Consider the following 20,003-nt stretch of genomic DNA (forward strand, 5'->3'; position numbering starts at 1 on the left):
GAGTGTCAATGTGCATCTTATATCCTTTATCGACAGTTCTATGACGGCCAGAAATAAATATATAATACAAAATCCAACTCCGTCATATATAAGGGGGTTTCCCTGCTCTTGTTTAGCAAAAGCATATAACAAAGTCTTGCTTACACAATAATTTAATGATTTGGAGGACTAAAACTCCATTGATGTCATCAAGAAAGTACTTGTATTTTTATGTTAGAGCTATATAGATAATAGCCCATGCAAGGAAAAACTAAAAGAAAAAGTTTCATAGCTAGATTACATGCAGCTGGTCTTTGCTAGAATTGTTGGTACTAATTCGTTGAACCCTGAACAAAAATCCAAATTTGCTAAACCCGTTATTACTATTTCCTAAGCTGATGATGTGGTTCAGAGTTATTCATATACTGTATATGCTAAACAGGTATTGTGGTATGCTGTGTAGACGAGGCCACTTACACTGTTTTTCCTTATTAGTAAATACAGTTTTTTGCTGGTTACTGTATGAAATTTGCTGACTCAAGAACCTAAATTATGATCTATCCCCAATTTCTGTATTTTTTTTATTTGTTTTATATTGTTTGAGTACTCTTTCAAGTTATTGGCGAAAGTGCCCCAGAACCCGTATTTCTTAAGTAAACAAAAACATCAAAACCCAAGCTTAACTTAATTCTTATATAGGTTTCGCAACTATGGTAATTCATTGCGTTTTTATTTTGTATTACAACAAGCTACAACAAAAGTAATATGAACTTTTTGTTACAGCTTTTGCTTAATTCTAAGTTTTAAAATATATTATTTGCTAAACATGACATGAAGCGCAGAGGAGAGGGTAGTGGACCTATCTGATATGACAAAGTTGTAGCTGATATTTGGAGGAGAAAAGAAAGTGTTAAGATGGTGATTTTATCGAAGGAATTGATTCATGAAATGGAAACAATGATATTAGAAACTAAAATTCTACATATAAGATTCTAAATTTTAAAATATATTGCTTGCTAAACATGATATGAAATACCTAAAAGCGAAAGCTTGGCGGTGAGTGCTGAAGTAATCCCGCATCAATAGTGGCCGAACCTAGGTGAAATTTTAGAATTTTAGTAGATATTTTTCATCATAATTTTGGTTGAAAATTAGTAAGAAATTCATATTTAACCTATCTGAGCTGACAAACTTGTAGCGATATTTTGAGTAGAAAAGAAAGAGTTAAGATGTTGATCTTATTAAAGAAACTGATTCATGAAATAGAAAAAATAAAGTTATAAGTTAAGATTCTACAACAAAGTTAAAAAGTGAGTTTATGAAATTCAAGTGCAAGAGATACCGTAAAAGATAGCCTATGTCAGTTGATGGAAGAAAAGAAATGGAAATTGATGGGAGAAGAAATTTTCCAACGGAGTATTCTATTGGTAACCTTTGTAGGTGAACTGTTGGTAATCCGCTGCCAAGTGTTTGACCTTGTTCCCCATAAAATTTGGTCGGCATTCCGTTGATAAATTATAACAGAATCGTTTCCGTTGGTAAGTTTGGTTGGCAATTTCGAGTTTTCTTGTAGTGAAGTGAAAGGCATAATAAAGGAATTAAGAGATTTACTTGGCCGCGTACAAGCTGCCTTTTTTGTAATGACGGCATGGGTTCCAAATGTTTTCCGCTTGAAAGACGAAGTCACGAGTGAGAGTAATAATTTTAGGTATTCTATTCATCCAGGATTACAAAAATGTATTAGATTTTTATTTCAAAAAAAAAATGTATTAGATTTTGAATAGCCTCTATGATGTACTCAGATAATAACCAGGTATTTAAGAAAAGAAAAATGCTATTATCTCAAAATATTATCCCAAATGATGTGTCGAACTTTGATTAGCTGTATTCACTGCAACAACAACCATGCCCCTTTGGTATACATCAACAACAACCATGCCCCTTTGGTATACATCAATTATCCAATCACAATCTTTCACTTGTATGCCATATTATTTGTAAAGAAATTTGGGAATTTTTTTTTGGGGTACGTAACATTACCTTTTAAGAAAAACACATACTCCCTCTGTTTCAAATTACATGTCCACTTTCAAAAAATCACATAGTTTAAGAAAAGTGGATTTTGTCAAAAAAGAGGTGTATTAAGTCATTAATTGAACCTAATATGTGGTATATGGTTGATCTTGGAAATATAAATTTGAAATATGCGAAGGAGAGTTGATTTTGGAAATACTCCCTCTGTTTTGAAATATAAGTCTTTTGACTTTTTGGCACACATTTCTAATTCTTTTGACCGCATAGTTAAAATCATTATTTAAAAAAAAAAAAATTCTGAATAAAAGTATATGATTAACATTATAATTTGAAAAAAGAAATTTCTAAAAATAACAATTCTAACTAAGCGGTCAAAAGACGTAGAAGTGTGTGCCAAAAAGTCAAGCGACCTATATTTCAAAACGGAGGGAGTATAGACTTACATTGAAAGTTGAAGTGGACAAGCATTTTGAAATAATTTTTTTCTAAAGTAGACATGTATTTTGAAACGGAGGGAGTACTTTTTATCATCACTATAAGCATATTAAGTACAAAATTTTATGTATTTGGACCATTTTGATTGGTGTGTTTTTGTATATGCAGGGTCCACCATTATTAAAAAATAGAAACCAATCAAGATGAGTCAAACTCATAAGATTTTGTGCTTGGAATGTGTCTTTGGACACACCATAGAAAAGCCCATAAATATTTATTACTTCCTCAATTTAAATTAGATTCAACTTTCAAAAAATCACACATTTAAAAAAAGTGAACATCCACAAATTAATTGAATTAAATGACAATAATATGTGGAATGAGGTTCATATAAATAAGAGATATGTAAAGTAAAATTGACTTTGGAAATATGATTTTACATTGAAAGTTAAAGTGAACAGCTAATTTGAAACAAATTTTTTTTTCTTAAAGGCGGACATGTAAATTAAAACGGAGGGAGTAATAAAATTTCTTTATAAATAAGTATTAATTGACCGCGTGAAGAAACAAAATCTTGAAATCTATATATATACAACTAATTGATATCAGAAGATATGAGTTAGGTTCTTTGGAGTCTGCATTTAAGTTGGACTATTAAAGTATGAGTAATAAATTTTTGGTTTAATCATAAATAATATTTTTGATTATTCAAATTTATATATAATTTATCATTTAGAAGTAGTCCTAAACATGATTATCAATTAATAATTATCATCTTTCAACTTTAAAATTCATTAAAATCATTGTTCTGCTTATTAGTTATATTGTTAGACATACTTGCGATTTATAAAAATAATTATTCTACCTTTGATTACAATGATTATGTTGCAGAACATAATCTAATTTTCGAATGTTTACAAATATTGTAGAACAAATAAATAAAATAAAAATGACTAGTATATATTTTATCCAATTTTGTGGACTCCATAAAACTTGCATCTACAACATATTACCTTTTTGAATAATATACTTTTTCTTGTCAGGGAATAATATACTTTTTGATGATAAACAAACGTATATATTTTAATATCATACTCTTTTCGTCCCACATTACAAGTCTCTTTGAAAAAAATTATGCACATTAAGAAAAAATTGGTTAGATAATATTTTCTCATTTGTACCCTTAATAAATGCTTGAATGTAGACTCTTATTCAACCCCTATCAATTGTGACACAACTTTCAAAAAGATTAATTTTAGAATAATGTCAATATATTTGCATTGGAAACTAAAATTAGACAAGTATTATGAGAAAAAAATCTCTTTCAAAAAGAAAACTATTATTATGAGATAGAGGGAGTATATAAATATTTATTAACAAAGTTTCTTTATAGATAAGTATTGACCGATCATGTGATTAAACAAAATCTTCTAAATCTATTTGCATATCGCAAGATATTGTGCTTGTTTGGACACCACTTAAAAAAATAAGCACCTTTTTTTTAGACAATGAGTTTTTTAATAATTTATTCAGATGTAAATGACAAAGAGGTATTTTATATTTATTATATAACAAAAAAATAGGGATTTATTTCAGAAAAAAATAGAGTTTGATATACTTTTGTCGAGAAATAAGCCATTATTTCTCGAAAAATAAGGACACGTGCTATGGTCATATATTGAAAAACTAAACATATACTCCCCTCTTTCCCATTCATTTTTGTACATTTTTTTTTGGATTGCTCGACAAACGCATATAAAACATAGTTTCATAAACTTTTTTTTTGAAATTTTTCTTTTTTGTATAAAAGTTTAGATACTAAATTTTTATTCAAAAAAAATTTAAAATAATGTATCAAACTATAGTTTATGAGAGAATTCGAATGTGCCGCGCGGGCCCTTCACCAAGATGTTTACCTTCACGGTTTTGCACGCACTTTGAGACTGCTGTAAAATATAGTTTCATAACATTTTTCTAAAAAAAATTTAAATAAAAATTTAAATGTTAAATTTTTATTGATGGAAGAAAAGATAAAAATTAATTATGAAATTATATCTTTACAGGAGTCTCAAAGTATGTTCAAAAAGTAATGAACATGATAAGACAGATGAGTATGATGTGGGGGTTATCACTAATAAAAGCTAAATGAAATGCATTTGCATATTTTGATATTACAAGATAATATCTTTGGTATAATGTCGGTTGTGAAAATCGAATTTTTATAAAAACGTCTACTTTTAATATGTTACATTGTAAATCATTCAAATCTTTTTGATGAAAATATTAAATGCTTGGGCCAATGACTCACTATAAATAGAATCCTTGTTATCATTGTTATCAGTACGACATTAGTCAAGAATTCGTAAAAGATCGAGTACATCAAGCTTGAAAGACCAAGGAAGAAAAATGTATCCCGGATTGCCTTCAACAACTTCAAACCTTTTCACTAACTCTGCTAATCAACCAAATCAAATAACCCATCAAACGATCGTAAACAATTACGTGAACCCAAATGCTCCCCCACCAGGTTTTGCACCCATTCAAGCTGGATTTGGTGAAAATTACTATCCCAATTTTCACGGCCAACCAGCTTACATTTACATCAACCCTGCAAATCAGGTACATGGGTACCAGATTCAAAATCCAGGTTTCTCCTTTCATGAGAATCAAGTGACCGTGAATGCACCCTTTTACGGTCAAGGTCCTGCCTACAATTATCCCGTTGAACAGATGAGGACTCATGATTATTTGGTGAGTCCTCAACAGGCCCAACCTCAGGGCCAAGTGCAGAGGAATACTGTTCTGCAGCCAGAACGTCCCATTCTTCCAGAGGGTAAGTCAAGGATATACTGGACCCCGGAGCTACATGAAGGCTTCACCCGTGCAGTGGAGGAGCTTGGCGGCTGTTTCAGTAAGAAAACTGATCTATCTTGTGCTCTCATGCGTATCAATTGGCTTTTTACATATTTGTTTGGTTTATATATCCGTACATCACATATAGATATATTCCTCTTTGTGTCCTGTAAAGTGGTTGACAGATTTTGTTTTGCAAAAACTTTTAATGGAAAGATTTTCCATTACTTTTGGATTTCATTACTATAAATGTATTTTTCATTGATTATTAACCAACAACGATAAGTTGGAATTGGAAAATAATCTTCTTTCAACAGGACTGGTCTTGGGCTAGGGCTATTTTTCTCTCATCAGTTCTATATAAATGCTTGCTTGTTTCTTTAATATATGTTTTTAGATTTTTTTTTATGCTCATTTACACTATTCAATATATTGTTAATTGTTAATATATGTGTGATATATGTCATGATCCGTCAACTCCTGTCTTTGTTTCATCCTGTATAACATAATTAATATTCTTCAATGAATATCTAAAATTATTTATCTTTTTTAGGTGCTTATCATTTATCATATACAAGAATATGAGAATATGAAAATTTTCAAATTTTGTTTGCCACATTTATTTTGGATTTGTGATTATCTTTTATATAATATTTATAAATATTACTATATAGCCGTATAGTTACTCTGCACGAAAACTAAGAAGAGGAGTGTTAAATTTTTAATTTACATACTACTATAACATGAATTTCATCTTCTTCAAATATTTGTCTAGTTAAATAATTATTGTCACATATTTATGTTCTAAAAAAATTAGTATATTTTATACATTTCCATGAAATCGTGATTTCCCCCCCCCCCCCAAAAAAAACACACTTTATAGCAATCTAGTTTTGTCAAAATATTTATTTAAATATATTGAAATATTTTTTTTACAGATACCACACCCAAGGCCATACTAAAGAGGATGAATATGAAGGGAATAATCGGAATAACCAGAGAGCAAGTGAAGAGTCATCTCCAGGTTAAGTTATCAAAAAAAGTTAAAAGATTTTAGCTATTATAGTTGGTCCAAGTATAGTACAGCTCACACATTTTTTATTAGATTTGCTTTAAAGTAATTAGTTTCTCATGCAGAATGTTCGAAACACGGCTCCGCAAAACTCTGGAATCCCGGGTAATTACTAATTTTGTTAATTTTGTTTTTAATTATTTATTTTCGGCAATCAAAAAAACTCAACGGTCTCTGTTCTATAATTTTCAGATAATGAGGCTAGTATGACGAATGTCACGTTTGACTCTGGTGAATTTGCATTTGCACCCGTTATTCGAAACACGGCTCTAGAGAATAAGTCTGATCCTCAAATCTCTGGTAATTAATTTTGTTAATTTTATTTTTGATTATTTATTTTCGACAATCAAAATAACACAACAGTCTCTCCTCTACAATTTTCAGATAATGAGAGTCATACTATTATGACAAATGCTGCACTTGACTCTGGTGAATTTCCACGCGTTGATGAGTATCCAACCAACAATCAGAGCTTTGACTCCGATTTTGAGGATTTTGAGGATTTTGAGGAGATGCTTCAGAGATTTTGTGATGGCTGTTAATACTATATCTTTAAAATATTTATTTTTTCCGTATTAGAGAAACTTTTTTCCTATTGTTGTTTACGAGAAACGTGTGTTCTTGTCGTTTAATATTTCACATCAGACTTTTCTTTAAGATTTTAAAATAATTTCTAAAGTTTAATGTCTTCCCTAAATTCTTGCATTTTCATCATAATTTAAATTTTTATTGAACTTAAGCAAAAGTTCATAATAGTTGTAGTATAATTTATGAGCGAGTTTTACAAATATACATAGAATGCCAAATACTAGCATAATAAAGATAAGGATTTTGTGGTTTGTAATAATTAGAAATAGCATATTTTTTCCTAAACTCCAACTTAGGAGCTTTCTTATCCATTTTATACTTCCAGCAATCACTAGGAATATGGTTAGGATTACCACAAGTGAAATAAGTCTATATAATAATCTTAGTTGTTATCCTTGTTTATTTCTTCCTTTCCATTCATGTTCCTATCCGTTTTCTTTTTTCCATAAGATTTCCTTAAGTATATTGTGTTTATTCTTATCATGGGAGTTTGTAGCATTTGATATAAATCCTGTGTGTTAAACAGGAATTTTAGCTCTTCATTAGGTGTTACGAACATGACTTGTGAACAATCATATTATATGTTCTCATTATTAGTCTTTTGCTGAAATTACCCTTCTTTTCTCTTCATAACCCAAATAATTTTTTCCAATTCTTATATGTAAGAAACTTCTTTGTTGTTCTACCAATGTGTGTCCAAGTTCCGATCTTTTCCTTGTACTTTTTATTTTGTTCTAAATATGTAGGATTTATTTCAAGTTGTATATTTCTATGATTAGTGTTATCACATTCCTTTCGTATTTCATTCACAAACATTAACTTGGCTTCTAGATTATCATGCATTTATCTTAGCTAAAACATTCATTTCTTCCTTAATCTTGGAATTTTAAAAAGTAAGATTCTTAAAGCTCATGTGCAAGTTCTTAAGGAAGATTTAAGTTCTGACATGTTTTCGGTATCGGAGTCATAAAACATCATATGACAAAAAAAAGTCATAAAACATCAATGTACACTTATCAAAAGATGGAGAAGTTTCAGTGCTAGAATTTGTCATTAAGGCGCATATTTGACATCCTCATCAGAGTTAGAGGAAGCTCATCCAATCCTTGCTTTCTGTGTCGAGTGCTTTGTCTTCACGCTTAAATTCTGCCTCCTTAATTGCACTCGGTACCAAAATATTCCATGACATTACAATCGTATTACTTAATCTCTTGGTCTCGTCAATTTTTCTTGCTTTTGCATCCTTCTCATCCTTTATTTAATTTGTACTTGTCATTTCGTGTCAAATTATGCTTTCGTAAAAGAGATACCACTATTCTTGAATCCTTTATACTTATCTTCTTAAGGCTTTAATTAGCAAATAAGGCAACCAATTCCTTCATATCAGAGACTGGCGGGTTCATATCAAAGTTTGAATCAGAGTTTGCATTAGCCTCTATATTAGAGTTGACCCGTCAGAGTTTATCTTGCAATTTGTCTTTCCTTGAAGATCTGGAGTAGCTCTTCACTTGACTAATGTTCTTCAATTCAATATTTAAATCAAAAGACTTCATCTTAAAATAGGTCTTCCATTTTTCTTAATTTCTTTATTCTTTTGACATTGTATACTTCCAAGGCATCTTAAATCCCTTTTACAATATTGCAAGCAATAATCCTGTTAGACATGAAATCATTCGAACTGTTGTGGAGATTTTTCCTACCTTTCCATCCTTGAGAACATTAGCCTTCTCTTATGTGGTCCAATCAGCCTTGCCATTGAAGACATATAGGGCACAAGCGCATTCTTTTCATCAACATTGTTTCTGATGAACAAAAAGACGGTCATGAAATTTTTCCAAAAATAGTCGTCATGAGTGGCTATCAAAAACATCAATATCTTTACCTTTCAAGTTGGATACATTTGTTTCTTGGAGAATTGGAATGTTAATGCTTTTGTATATGTTTCCACACATCTTTTGGTTTTTCTGAGTCGACAGTTTAATCAGATAGCCATATGTCAATTATTTTCCAAAGTTTTCCAATAAATAAACAGTTGTATGTAGAAGGGGTTAAAAAAATTACATAGCTCTCTCACTTTCTAAATTACAAAATATAAATATGAAAGAATAACCACAAGTTTTATTGATTAATAACAAAACATGTTACAAACTTTTTTTCCAAATAAATACTTGTTCTTGAGATTGCTAGATATCAAACCATTCAAAATTAAATCAAAAGTGTCTCGATTAAAATCATTTCCAGGTTTTCTGAGTTCATTACAATGAATCATGTTTCCTTGCACTACAACAAAATCGAATTTTCTATTATGATGTATTTCTTTTCTTACAACTGGAACTTTGCGCGAAACCGTCATTTTTTCGGGCCATTCTTTACGACTGAATAACTTTTCTGTGGTATCTACTATTTTTTTTCCCACAGTATCTACTATTTTTTAGTACTAAAATTATTGCGCAAACAAATAAAACAAAATAAAAAAAATCACGAAACACACTATCATATTATTCAGTCGGACGTGTGCATAATTTAATTTGATCTCTGTCAAAACAAAAAAATATCCATAATAAATTACGTGCTAACTATTCTGTCGTAAGTTCAAAATTTCTGATATTGGAATTGGACGAAAACCAAAAATATTTCCTTTTGTTACGAAAGTCAAAAAAATATATTGTCTGAAAGTAAAAAATTCTTTTGTGTTTCAAATTGAATATGTTAAATTTATTCATATATAGAACCTGGCATACTAAAAATTAGTTATATATCCTGATAACTTGACTTGACCTTTAAAATTCAAACATTAGTTAGTCAGTTGCTTAAAATTAATTATGAACATGGATGTTTAAAAAACCCTATTAACCCTACTGATCATAGGTTATAAAGAGTTTTACAAAACCCACTGATTTCAATCAAGAGTACACAAAAACATATTTAAAATTTAAGTAATTATTAGAGGTCATACAAAACAAACTAAACTGGTGACAACGAATCAGACAAAAACAAAGACAACAGACCATTTATATAGTATCAGCTGGGGCTTGGTTAAAATCATCTGAAACAGGCAAGATCAAAGAGACCATTTACAGTAACAGCTTTTCCTCAAATACCAAGTTGACAGCAAAAGACAGCTGCAACTTGCAACCTCCAACCTGATGAGTGATCGATGGACGCTTCACTGCTTCAGCACTTACTGCAACTTACTGCATGTATTTAGCAAATGATAAGTTTCTATGCATAGTTCAATATCCAAATTTAGTAATATAAATTTGATATTTCTTCTGCAGTCTTATGCAGTAACTAGTTAGAAATTAAAGATAAAACACAATGTTAGCTAGACAGGCCAATTACAGTTAAGCTATATTCCCTTGAAGATTATGTTTACTTAATTGACACTTTGGTCAAAAACATGAAAACGTACTTTAACAAGGAGATAAACTCGGCAAAGAACATAATAATATTTAAAAGAATACCTGATCTACATGTTCTTCAATCAACATATTCTAGAAAAACATAATTACTAACATGGAAATAACATTTACCATTTCCTCATCTACATAGCATATATAGCTAACTGCCACTCTACCATATATATCAATCACTTTTAATCGAATCAGCAGGCAATTTCTTAGATTGTCGTAAATCGTCTAGTTTCAATGATATAATAGCTCTAACCTCTAGAGACAACTACTATTTTTTAAGAGAGTCCTAAATACCATGAAAGCATTGTGTAAGCAAAGCCTTGCCGTTTGCTCTTGCTAAAAAAGCAAGGGAAACTCCCTTTATGATGGATACAGAGTTTGTATACTCTATATTAGTTCTGGTCCTTATAGAACTGTGTTTAGAGAAAATCATAATTAACACATGAAAAGAAGAAAAAGAGATAAATATAAATGAATGTGGATTGAGAAAGCAAATCTAATCATGTGTTCTTAATAATTGAGAATGACTTATATATTTGGAAAAAAACTTATTAGAAAGCAATAAATTGAATGAGATTTACCAGCTCTAGCCTTCTTTTCCATTAATTTTCTTTCTAATTCATCAGCAATAGATTGTTTCTCTTCTGCAAGACGTTCAGCCTCTACCGCCTCTTTTTCTGCTTCTTCAGCCTCTGCCATAGCAGCCTCAGCCATTTTAACCGCTTCAGCTGCAGCTGCAACAGCATCCTCAGGACTCATATGCCTAATCCTCCACACTTCCGCATCAACAGCGGCCTTCACTCTGTCTGAGGCTGCTGAAACATACTCCCTTTCTTGCTGCACCTGTGAGTTTTACATATTATTCAACGATGAGAAAGAGTATCTTTCTCATGAGTAAAAGGCCTCAATCAGTTCTGCATTAATGATTACCTTTTTACTAGTACACATTTGTATATATGAGTCAAGGCCGAAACAACATAACCCATAAACTCTCTACTCCATTATGCTATTGTGTATGAATCAAACTGAAATTGAATTCATAGACTGTGGATCATGTAATTTATGATTTGCTGGATCTGGACCTATTTGGTCACGGTATGTTTCCATTTGACAATCAAAATTGACATATATAAATGGAACTGCTATATAAATGCTTCGGTCATTTTTACTGCTTCAGATTCTAAAAAATTTATCACTTGTTTATGTAATGACTCCCACATATATATGCTTGTTACTGGAAACCTAATGCTGGAATGATTGTAAATGAATACACAAAATAGTAGTGGTAAGTCCTTAGAATTAAGAACACACGTTGTATAAACAAAAGAAGCTCAAATCCGAATCAAATAATTTTTGTAATTATCATGCATATTCACAATTCACAATTAAATTAATACGTATTCACAACTGCTAGTTGACTGTTGTCACAATGAAACTTCACACAACATTGCGTTAAAAACCATTGTCTTAACTAACTATATTCACGACGGCTAGTTGACCATTTTGTGAACAATGTCACACAATACCCCTAAGAATAAAGGTTGTATGTCATGTTTTGAAGATTACCACACACACAATAGTTTACAATCCTATAACACATGTCTGTTCGGCTCTCAGACAACAACAGTATATTAAGGAAAAATATTTTGTCGTTGTATGTTGATTTGGAACAACATATTTTTTCAAAACCGCGCGGTAGTGTACATATACATAGATGGATATAAGGTTTACTGTTTAGTATTTGCCAGGGCCCGGGTATAGGTATGAAAAAAAGAAAATTTCTAATTTGCGTTAAATTGGGGAGAAGCATGGAAAACTCTCATAGCAGGTATAACAACAGTATCATGATATGAAAATTTGTTCGAGCATATTACTGGATTCCAGCTTCACATCAGTTAAATCATCCAAAACCTGCATCAATTAAAAAAATGTAAATATAATGACCAAATTAAGTATTATGCATAAAGATGTTAAGGCTCGTAAATTAGCTACCCAAAATAGTTATTGTTTCCTCTTCACCCAAACATATTCTTTACTGGATTATTGGAGTATTTTTTTTTTTGCGGTTACCAGTTACAACAGTACTAGTGTTGTAAACATTTTAGCATTGATGAGTATCATGCATTTTTTTTTTCCGCACCAATTTTTAGCAATAATGATACACAACTAGTTCAGTAACAATTGGTGTGAAACAAATAACTTGAACAAATACTAGAATATACTGTATTGTAATCAAGATATTTTAGTAATGGTAAAAAAGTTACGAACGATCTAGAGCATGTTAAGTGTTAAAGTATGAGAACTGAGGATTATAAATTCTTAGTTGGTGTAACCTTGATGTTAGTTTCTCATTTTCATCTTCTGATGATTCATAAGCTATGGCCAGTGTGCTAGGTTGAGCACTTCCATCTTTACCACTGCCGGCCTCCCCAATAAAAGCCACAGATTCATTATAGTGTCCGATATTGGCGTTTGGAGAATCAATCCTTGCTAAATTCAGAGATCTCCACTTGTCCTGAGAGTGAGGAATGAAAACATAATAGCACCAAGATAAGAATGCGACTACCAGTACTGTTCAAATTCAAACTGAGATAGTTTTGTATAGAATGAAAGCGTGCACAAGGTTCTTTCTACCTTGATGCTCACATTGGTTCGGTGAACCAACGCGGTGCTGAACTCAGGATTACTGAGAATTTTGCGCAATTTCCCAGTACCATGTTTACTTACACCTTTTCTTAGGGCAGCTTCCTCTTCGGATGTCCACTTATTACCCATAACCTGATGAAATCTGTACAAAAGGAGAACACTTGCATGAAATCATGCATAGCTGCCTATTACTGAATATAAGTAAAAGGTTTAGACAATCTACAAATTAATCACTAAATTATTGTACTTAAAGAGTCTTGTGTCTCCACAATCATATACATAAAAATCTCACTTAATCTAGCTCCCTTCATGGTATCTGCCCTTATTTTATAAGCCAAATCCACAGTTTTGCACAAGCACACAATTACCATATTTATATACATAAAAATCTCACTTATTTTTGCAACTTAAACAGTTCAAATTTGTGTCTAGCATTATTTTTTTAAACCAAATTCACATGCAAGTAAGGTCTTGCAAAACCACACACAATTATGATCTTAATTTGTATCTACTCATGCCAATTCGAGAAATTATAATTAGTAACTAACCTAATTTCACATATATGCACAAGTAGATATAACTCAAGTTCATTAAAAAAATATCATTTATAACATAGAGAAGACAAATCAAGATGTTAATTAAGTGTGTACGTGTGTCAATGCAGTTTTACAAACCAATTCGTCCATACATATAAATTTGAGATCAAAAGCGCCATTCAGAGAAATAACGTAAACTTTTGTCTTTCTACCAAATGAGTAATTAAAAATTTTAATAAATTCATACACACAAGTAGATGGAACACAAGTAGATGAGGCCACATAAACTTGTCTTTCCTAATCTCTGTAGTTAGGATTCCAACCCTAGGTCACATAAAATTTTTTGGTGCCAATAAAAGCCTTCTAGAGCTGAGGGAAAAGATTCAGTTCAGACAGCCATTTTCGGATAGCTACATGGTAAGCTGGCATTTCTATACTTGGATCGACCTTATGTATCTACAAGAACTGTTCTGTACTATTTGATATTATATGCCAAGTTAAATTGGTAATCTGATTTTAAGAAGAGGGTAAGAAGCTAAATAGAAAAGCCTTTAATATTGTACGACATAGTTGCTTAATGGACATAGTTGCTTAATAAAGAAAATTGATGGGCAGATGTTTTCGCCAAAAAGTCTGTCACATAGTCTGTGCTGGCATTTCAATCATTCTGAGTTATTTGTCTGTCTCAAAAGAAATCTCTGGAGAATTTCTTTATCTTTCTACTCAGCTTAAATAAATGTACTTTACTTTGATTCTATACAAAATTTCGCGGTTGAACTTTTAGCAGTGATGTTTGAACTGGAAAAAGAAAAGTAAGAAATTTTCATCACTTCCATTGAAACTAAAACAAATCTCTTATCGAATAGAATGCAAAGAAAATTTCCAGTGATCAAAGTTATAGAGTGATATGAGCCAAAAACAAAGAGAATAATAAATTTCTGATTTCATGGTGAAATGTGCGGTTCTGTGCGTACAGCAAAGGTATGTATGTATATGATTTGAGTTTGATAGATGGGCAAAGATTCAAGTGACCCAGATGATGCTGATGCTCTGTTTGTTGAGACTTGAAATTGATCCTTCTGGTCGATATGGTCGGTTAGTAATACTATACTTAAACACACTATTTTGACACACATACAAACTGTAGTCTTGCTTTTACTTGTGTATTTTTCTTATGATCACGACATTCAAACACTTTGCCATTCTTCTGACTTTTCATTTTCATGTTCTTGTTGCTACAATACTTTTGTCACTACAAGCGTGCGTTTTGAATTCCATGCCAAAGAGTGAGCAGTCTTGTTTTTTGTACTGTTCCAGGATATTAGTTACCAGTATCATTTACATTTTACTATTTAAGTTGGTCGCAATGTAATTTTGAGAAGTAGCACTTTGGTTTGTGCTCTAGCCTCTAAAGTAGAGCTAAGTATCTGAAATTTGACAATAAAATTGACCTCATCTTTGATGGGGTGATAGTGTTAGGCATGATCTAGATAGCGACCTCTCATCTCGAGCATTCGACAAAGCAGGATCTGTTGTCAATCCCTGTATTCATTTCAGAAAATGTTAGAAGTTACTGAGGCAAAGCTTTTTGCAAGTGCTGGAGTTCTTATTTCCATTGCTATGTCAGGATATATATGAAATGTAATTGTGCGTGGTATGATTTGTTGGAAACGTAATGAGCGTTAAAACAAAATATAACTAAAACTTTATATAATTTAAACACACAATAATATATATATAATGCTGTTTACACACATAGAGGCTACGGCCTTTTCTTTGATACAACACAGAGCTTCTGCTCTTTTTCACTCTATCTCAAGATACAACTTTTCTTCTCTTTTATTTTGTTTTCTCGTTGTATATTTTTACATGCACAGCAACTAGCTACTTATAGGCTTCACAATATAAGACCTACATCAGTGCTCACATAAGCTGCATTTAATACATGCCAGCTTTGTCTTCCTTTCAAACCAAGCTGTTCTAACAGCCTACCTTTTATTCAGGATGATATAGCAGGTGGCAGTGCATGCAAACATCCTCCAGAGCCACGCATCTTTCTCATTTATCATTACACGCTTTTGACCATCTGTATAATATGAACACCTTGATGCAGCACACCATCTTTTCAGGAACTAAATGACCGTGTGTATTTGTAGATTCTTTCAGCTTCTCTGCCACCTTTAGCCTACCATATTTTGAGGATGACTTTGTACATAATATATGTGTTCATATTTCACCCAGCTGTTCATTTAACATCTACTAGAAAATTACAGAAAAGTGGTGCAGTTAATATTTATTAGGGTGGTGGAGAGTTTGAAATTCTAACACTCCCCCTCAAACTCGACTTTGCATTCCGAGCTTCTTCTTCATTTTATGAAACGTATCTGGCTTCAACGGCTTCGTGAATATATCTGCTAAATTTTCTTCGGTCTTGCAGTGCACCAATTCCACATTTTTGTCGTTCACCTGTTCTCGAAGAAAATGATATTTAATATTGATGTGCTTACTTCGACTGTGTGATACCGGATTTTTGGCTAGTGAAATTGCGGATTTGTTGTCCACGAAAATAGTAACCGGTTCTTCCTTGACAAGATTTAACTCGCCCAAAATATAGCCTAGCCACATAGCCTGACATGCTGCTCCTGCTGCTGCAATATATTCCGCCTCACATGTTGACAGAGCGACTGTCTGTTGCTTCTTTGAAGACCATGAAAATATCGCCGAGCCAATATGAAAAGCATATCCCGATGTGCTTTTCCCATCATCCAAATCTCCACCATAATCACTATCTGAATAGCCGACTAATTTTGAATTTTGAGAATGAGTGTAAAATAAACCATGATCAAGTGTACCTATAATATATCTCAAAATTCTTTTAGCCGCCATGAAATGATCTTGCTTCGGTTTTTCCATGTACCTACTAACCAATCCGACTGCATACATGATATCTGGACGTGTAAAAGTTAGGTATCTCAGACTTCCAACCAAACTTTTGAACAATGTCGGATTTACCGACTCCCTTGTTGAATCAACTCGGAGCTTTATGCTTGCTTCTGCTGGCGTGCTCACTGGCTTGCATTCCTCCATTCTAAACTTCTTTAAAATCTGCTCGGCATATTTCTTCTGAGACATAAAAATCCCATCTTTGCTTTGCTTCACCTCGACTCCAAGAAAGTATGACATTTGACCAATATCTGTCATCTCAAATTCATTAGTCATGACTTTCTTAAAATTATCAAACATACCAGGATTGTTTCCGGTAAATATCATGTCGTCCACGTATAAGCAAACGATCATAATATCTCCCCCTGAATTTGTTTTCGTGTAGAGAGCATGCTCGTATGGACTCTTCACAAAACCATTCTTCTGAAAGTACTCATCAACCCTTGTGTTCCATGCCCTCGGTGCTTGTTTTAGACCGTACAATGCTTTCTTTAGCCGGTAGACTTTATCTTCCTGGCCTTTCTGAACATATCCTGGAGGTTGCTCGATGTATACTTCTTCTTCGAGATAACCATTTAGAAATGCCGACTTCACATCCATTTGAAAAATCTTCCATTGATTCTGAGCGGCAATTGCTGTAAGAAGTCTGATGGTGTCAACTCGTGCAACTGGAGCAAACACCTCATCATAGTCAATTCCATATCTTTGCTTGTAGCCTTTAGCCACCAACCTTGCCTTGTATTTTTCCACTTCTCCGTCCTGATTTGTTTTTGTCTTGTAGACCCATTTGACACCAATTGCTTTGTGTCCTTCTGGAAGATCTATGAGCTCCCATGTATCATTCTTTTTAATTGCACCAATTTCTTCATCCATTGCTTTGTTCCATTTGCTTTCTTCGGAAGCTTCCTCAAATGTAACTGGATCACATTCAGCCATTAAACAAAATAAGGAATAATCAAAGGTTGTTTGTACCGGACTTGTAGCTTCATAGATATTATCCAGACTCCGCATTTTTCTTGGTGCTTCCCCTGAACTTCTGCTTCCACTTGAATTTGATGGTGTTGATGCGGGAGTTGGTTGATTTGGACTTTGTGGAGGAGTTTGATCATCATCCTCGTCACCTTCTATATTGGGGTCGTCATTGCCATCATCATCATTATCATTGAAAAATAACCCAGCAACTTTTCTTTCCTCCTCGCTCCATTTCCAATAATCTGATTCATCGAACTCAACATCTCGAGAAATTATTAATTTCTTCGTGAGGGGATTATAGAGCCTGTACGCTTTGCTCCTTTTGTCATATCCGGTAAATATGCACTTCTCGCCTTTATCATCTAGCTTCTTTCTTTTCTGATCAGGGACATGGGCATATGCAATACACCCAAAAATTCTGAGATGTCCAACTGATGGTTTGCTACCACTCCATGCTTCATTTGGAGTTTTGTTTCTGACACTTTTTGTTGGACAGCGATTCAACAAATAAACGGCACATAAAACGGCTTCGGCCCAAAAAGTTCTCGGCAAGTGCTTTGCTTTCACCATGCTCCTTGCCATGTCTAGAATAGTGCGATTCTTTCTTTCTGCAACGCCATTTTGTTGAGGAGTATAGGCCGTTGTCAACTGATGATTGATTCCATGTGCTCTGCAAAAACTTCTGAACAGATTAGAAGTATACTCGCCTCCTCTGTCTGATCTGAGTACCTTCAAATAATGACCACTTTGCTTTTCTGCTAGTGCTTTAAACTCTTTGAATTTATCAAGAGCCTCCGACTTTTCTTTGATGATATACACCCAACTTTTCCTGCTAAAATCATCAATAAATGTTAGGTAATATCTATTACCTCCAAGTGATGAAATATCAAATGGACCAGCAATATCTGTGTGAACAATCTCCAATGGCCTCCTGGCTCTCCATGATTTCCCAATGGGAAAACTTTGTCGATGTTGCTTCCCTTTTACACACGCTTCACACAAATTTTCTGGTTCGTTGATTTCTGGCAAACCGTCCACCATCTTTGTCTTTGACAATAGTTTCAAGCCAGAAAATCCAAGATGACCATATCTCAAGTGCCACAACCACGAGTCATTTTTAATGACCGACTTTAAGCACTTTTGCACCTTCGTTTGCATATCAAGCGTAAACAAACGATTCTTTGACATCTCCACATTTGCAATCAATTCCTGAGCTTGATTTCTGATAATGAGGGAATTGTCCTGCATCTGTATATTATATCCTTTCTCCACCAGTTGGCCAAGACTGATAATATTATTTTTCAATGCAGGAATATAATAAACATCATTTATATATTTCTTTTCACCTTTCTTTGTCATAATCGTGACCGTACCTTTTCCTTTGACCGGAATCTTTGACGAGTCACCAAAAGTAACTTCTCCGCTGATGGTGCCGTCTATCTCCGTGAATAATTCTTTATGGCCAGTCATGTGATTGCTGGCTCCCGAGTCAAGATACCATGTATTTTTCTTGCCTCCTTCATCTCCTTTGTAAGTGAGAAACATAGCAGAGCCAACATCTTTATCTTCTTTTGCTTCAGCAAAATGACTTCGTTCTTCCACCTTTGGTGCTCTACACTCATAACTGAAATGGCCATATTTATTACAATTATAGCACTGATATTGAGACTTATCTCCTCGTTGAAATCCGCCTCGTCCTCGGCCTCTAAAATTTTGACCACGACCAGATGGCTGATAGCCTTCAGAATTCCGGCCTCTATTGAAGGACTGCCTTCCTCGTCCTCGTCCACCACGGTAGCCACCTCTAAAGCCACCTCTGCCGCGTGCAGAACTGCTACCGCCAGAACTGTCACCAATGGACACCTTACTTTGCAACGCCTTTTCCAAATGGCTTGCATCATCATACTGGTTCATTCGCTGCTCGTGGGCTTGAAGAGAACCTACGAGCTCATCAATAGAAATTGTGGACAAGTCTTTTGACTCCTCGATGGATGTCACAACATAATCAAATTTTCTTGTTAATGAACGGAGCAACTTTTCCATGACCCGAACATCATCGAGACTTTCTCCATTTCTTTTCATCTCATTTGTCACCGTTTTCAAACGCGTAACAAATTCACCAATATTTTCGGAACTCTTCATCTTTAAATTTTCGAACTCCCCACGTAGAACTTGGAGCCGCACCTTTTTTACTTTCTCTACACCCTGGAATGATTTCTGCAGAATCTCCCACGCGTCTTTCGCCGTTTTTGCATTTGAAATTTTTTCAAAGGTTGATTCATCAACTCCTTGAATAATTGTATATAACGCCCTTTGGTCTTTTTTCTTGGAATCTTTAAACGCCGTTTTCTCCTCATCAGAAAGAACGGCTTCATCCTCGGGTTTGTCATACCCACTTTCGACAATATCCCAATTATCGTATGAACCGAGTAACACCTTCATTTGGATACTCCAGTTCCCGTAATTTGTTGCCGTCAATTTTGGGATTTGTGGTTGCGCCATCATATTTGACATTTTTTTCTTCTCCGAAAT

At 33.4% G+C, this 20,003-nt stretch overlaps 2 protein-coding genes across 2 annotated transcripts; one reads left to right on the forward strand and one right to left on the reverse strand.

The window, feature by feature from the left end:
• Positions 1 to 4,854: 4,854 nt before the first annotated feature.
• On the forward strand, positions 4,855 to 6,915 carry LOC108194984 (uncharacterized). The gene is made up of 5 exons (XM_017361918.1): positions 4,855 to 5,359; positions 6,240 to 6,325; positions 6,439 to 6,478; positions 6,566 to 6,673; positions 6,758 to 6,915. Exons 1-5 carry the CDS (start codon positions 4,855 to 4,857, stop codon positions 6,913 to 6,915), a joined length of 897 nt encoding a protein of 298 aa, XP_017217407.1.
• Positions 6,916 to 9,972: 3,057 nt separating this feature from the next.
• Positions 9,973 to 13,149, reverse strand: LOC135146804 (telomere repeat-binding factor 2-like). The gene is made up of 5 exons (XM_064082110.1): positions 13,009 to 13,149; positions 12,708 to 12,889; positions 11,305 to 11,311; positions 10,956 to 11,217; positions 9,973 to 10,007 (listed from the first exon to the last, which is right to left on the reverse strand). Exons 1-5 carry the CDS (start codon positions 13,147 to 13,149, stop codon positions 9,973 to 9,975), a joined length of 627 nt encoding a protein of 208 aa, XP_063938180.1.
• Positions 13,150 to 20,003: the final 6,854 nt, after the last annotated feature.

The sequence above is a fragment of the Daucus carota genome, chromosome 7, assembly GCF_001625215.2.
Source record: "Daucus carota subsp. sativus chromosome 7, DH1 v3.0, whole genome shotgun sequence".
NCBI classification, from domain to species: Eukaryota; Viridiplantae; Streptophyta; class Magnoliopsida; order Apiales; family Apiaceae; genus Daucus; species Daucus carota.

Bases quoted from the DNA above. Each gene is read 5' to 3' on its own strand.
- LOC108194984 (XM_017361918.1), top strand. From the start codon at position 4,855: ATGTATCCCGGATTGCCTTCAACAACTTCAAACCTTTTCACTAACTCT. The intron at 6,326-6,438 runs GTTAAGTTATCA...TTTCTCATGCAG, and splicing joins AAGTGAAGAGTCATCTCCAG to AATGTTCGAAACACGGCTCC. The intron at 6,479-6,565 runs GTAATTACTAAT...TATAATTTTCAG, and splicing joins GCAAAACTCTGGAATCCCGG to ATAATGAGGCTAGTATGACG.
- LOC135146804 (XM_064082110.1), bottom strand. From the start codon at position 13,149: ATGGGTAATAAGTGGACATCCGAAGAGGAAGCTGCCCTAAGAAAAGGT. The intron at 12,890-13,008 runs GTAGAAAGAACC...CCTCACTCTCAG, and splicing joins GAACCAATGTGAGCATCAAG to GACAAGTGGAGATCTCTGAA. The intron at 10,008-10,955 runs GTAAATCTCATT...TGCCTGTTTCAG, and splicing joins GGAAAAGAAGGCTAGAGCTG to ATGATTTTAACCAAGCCCCA.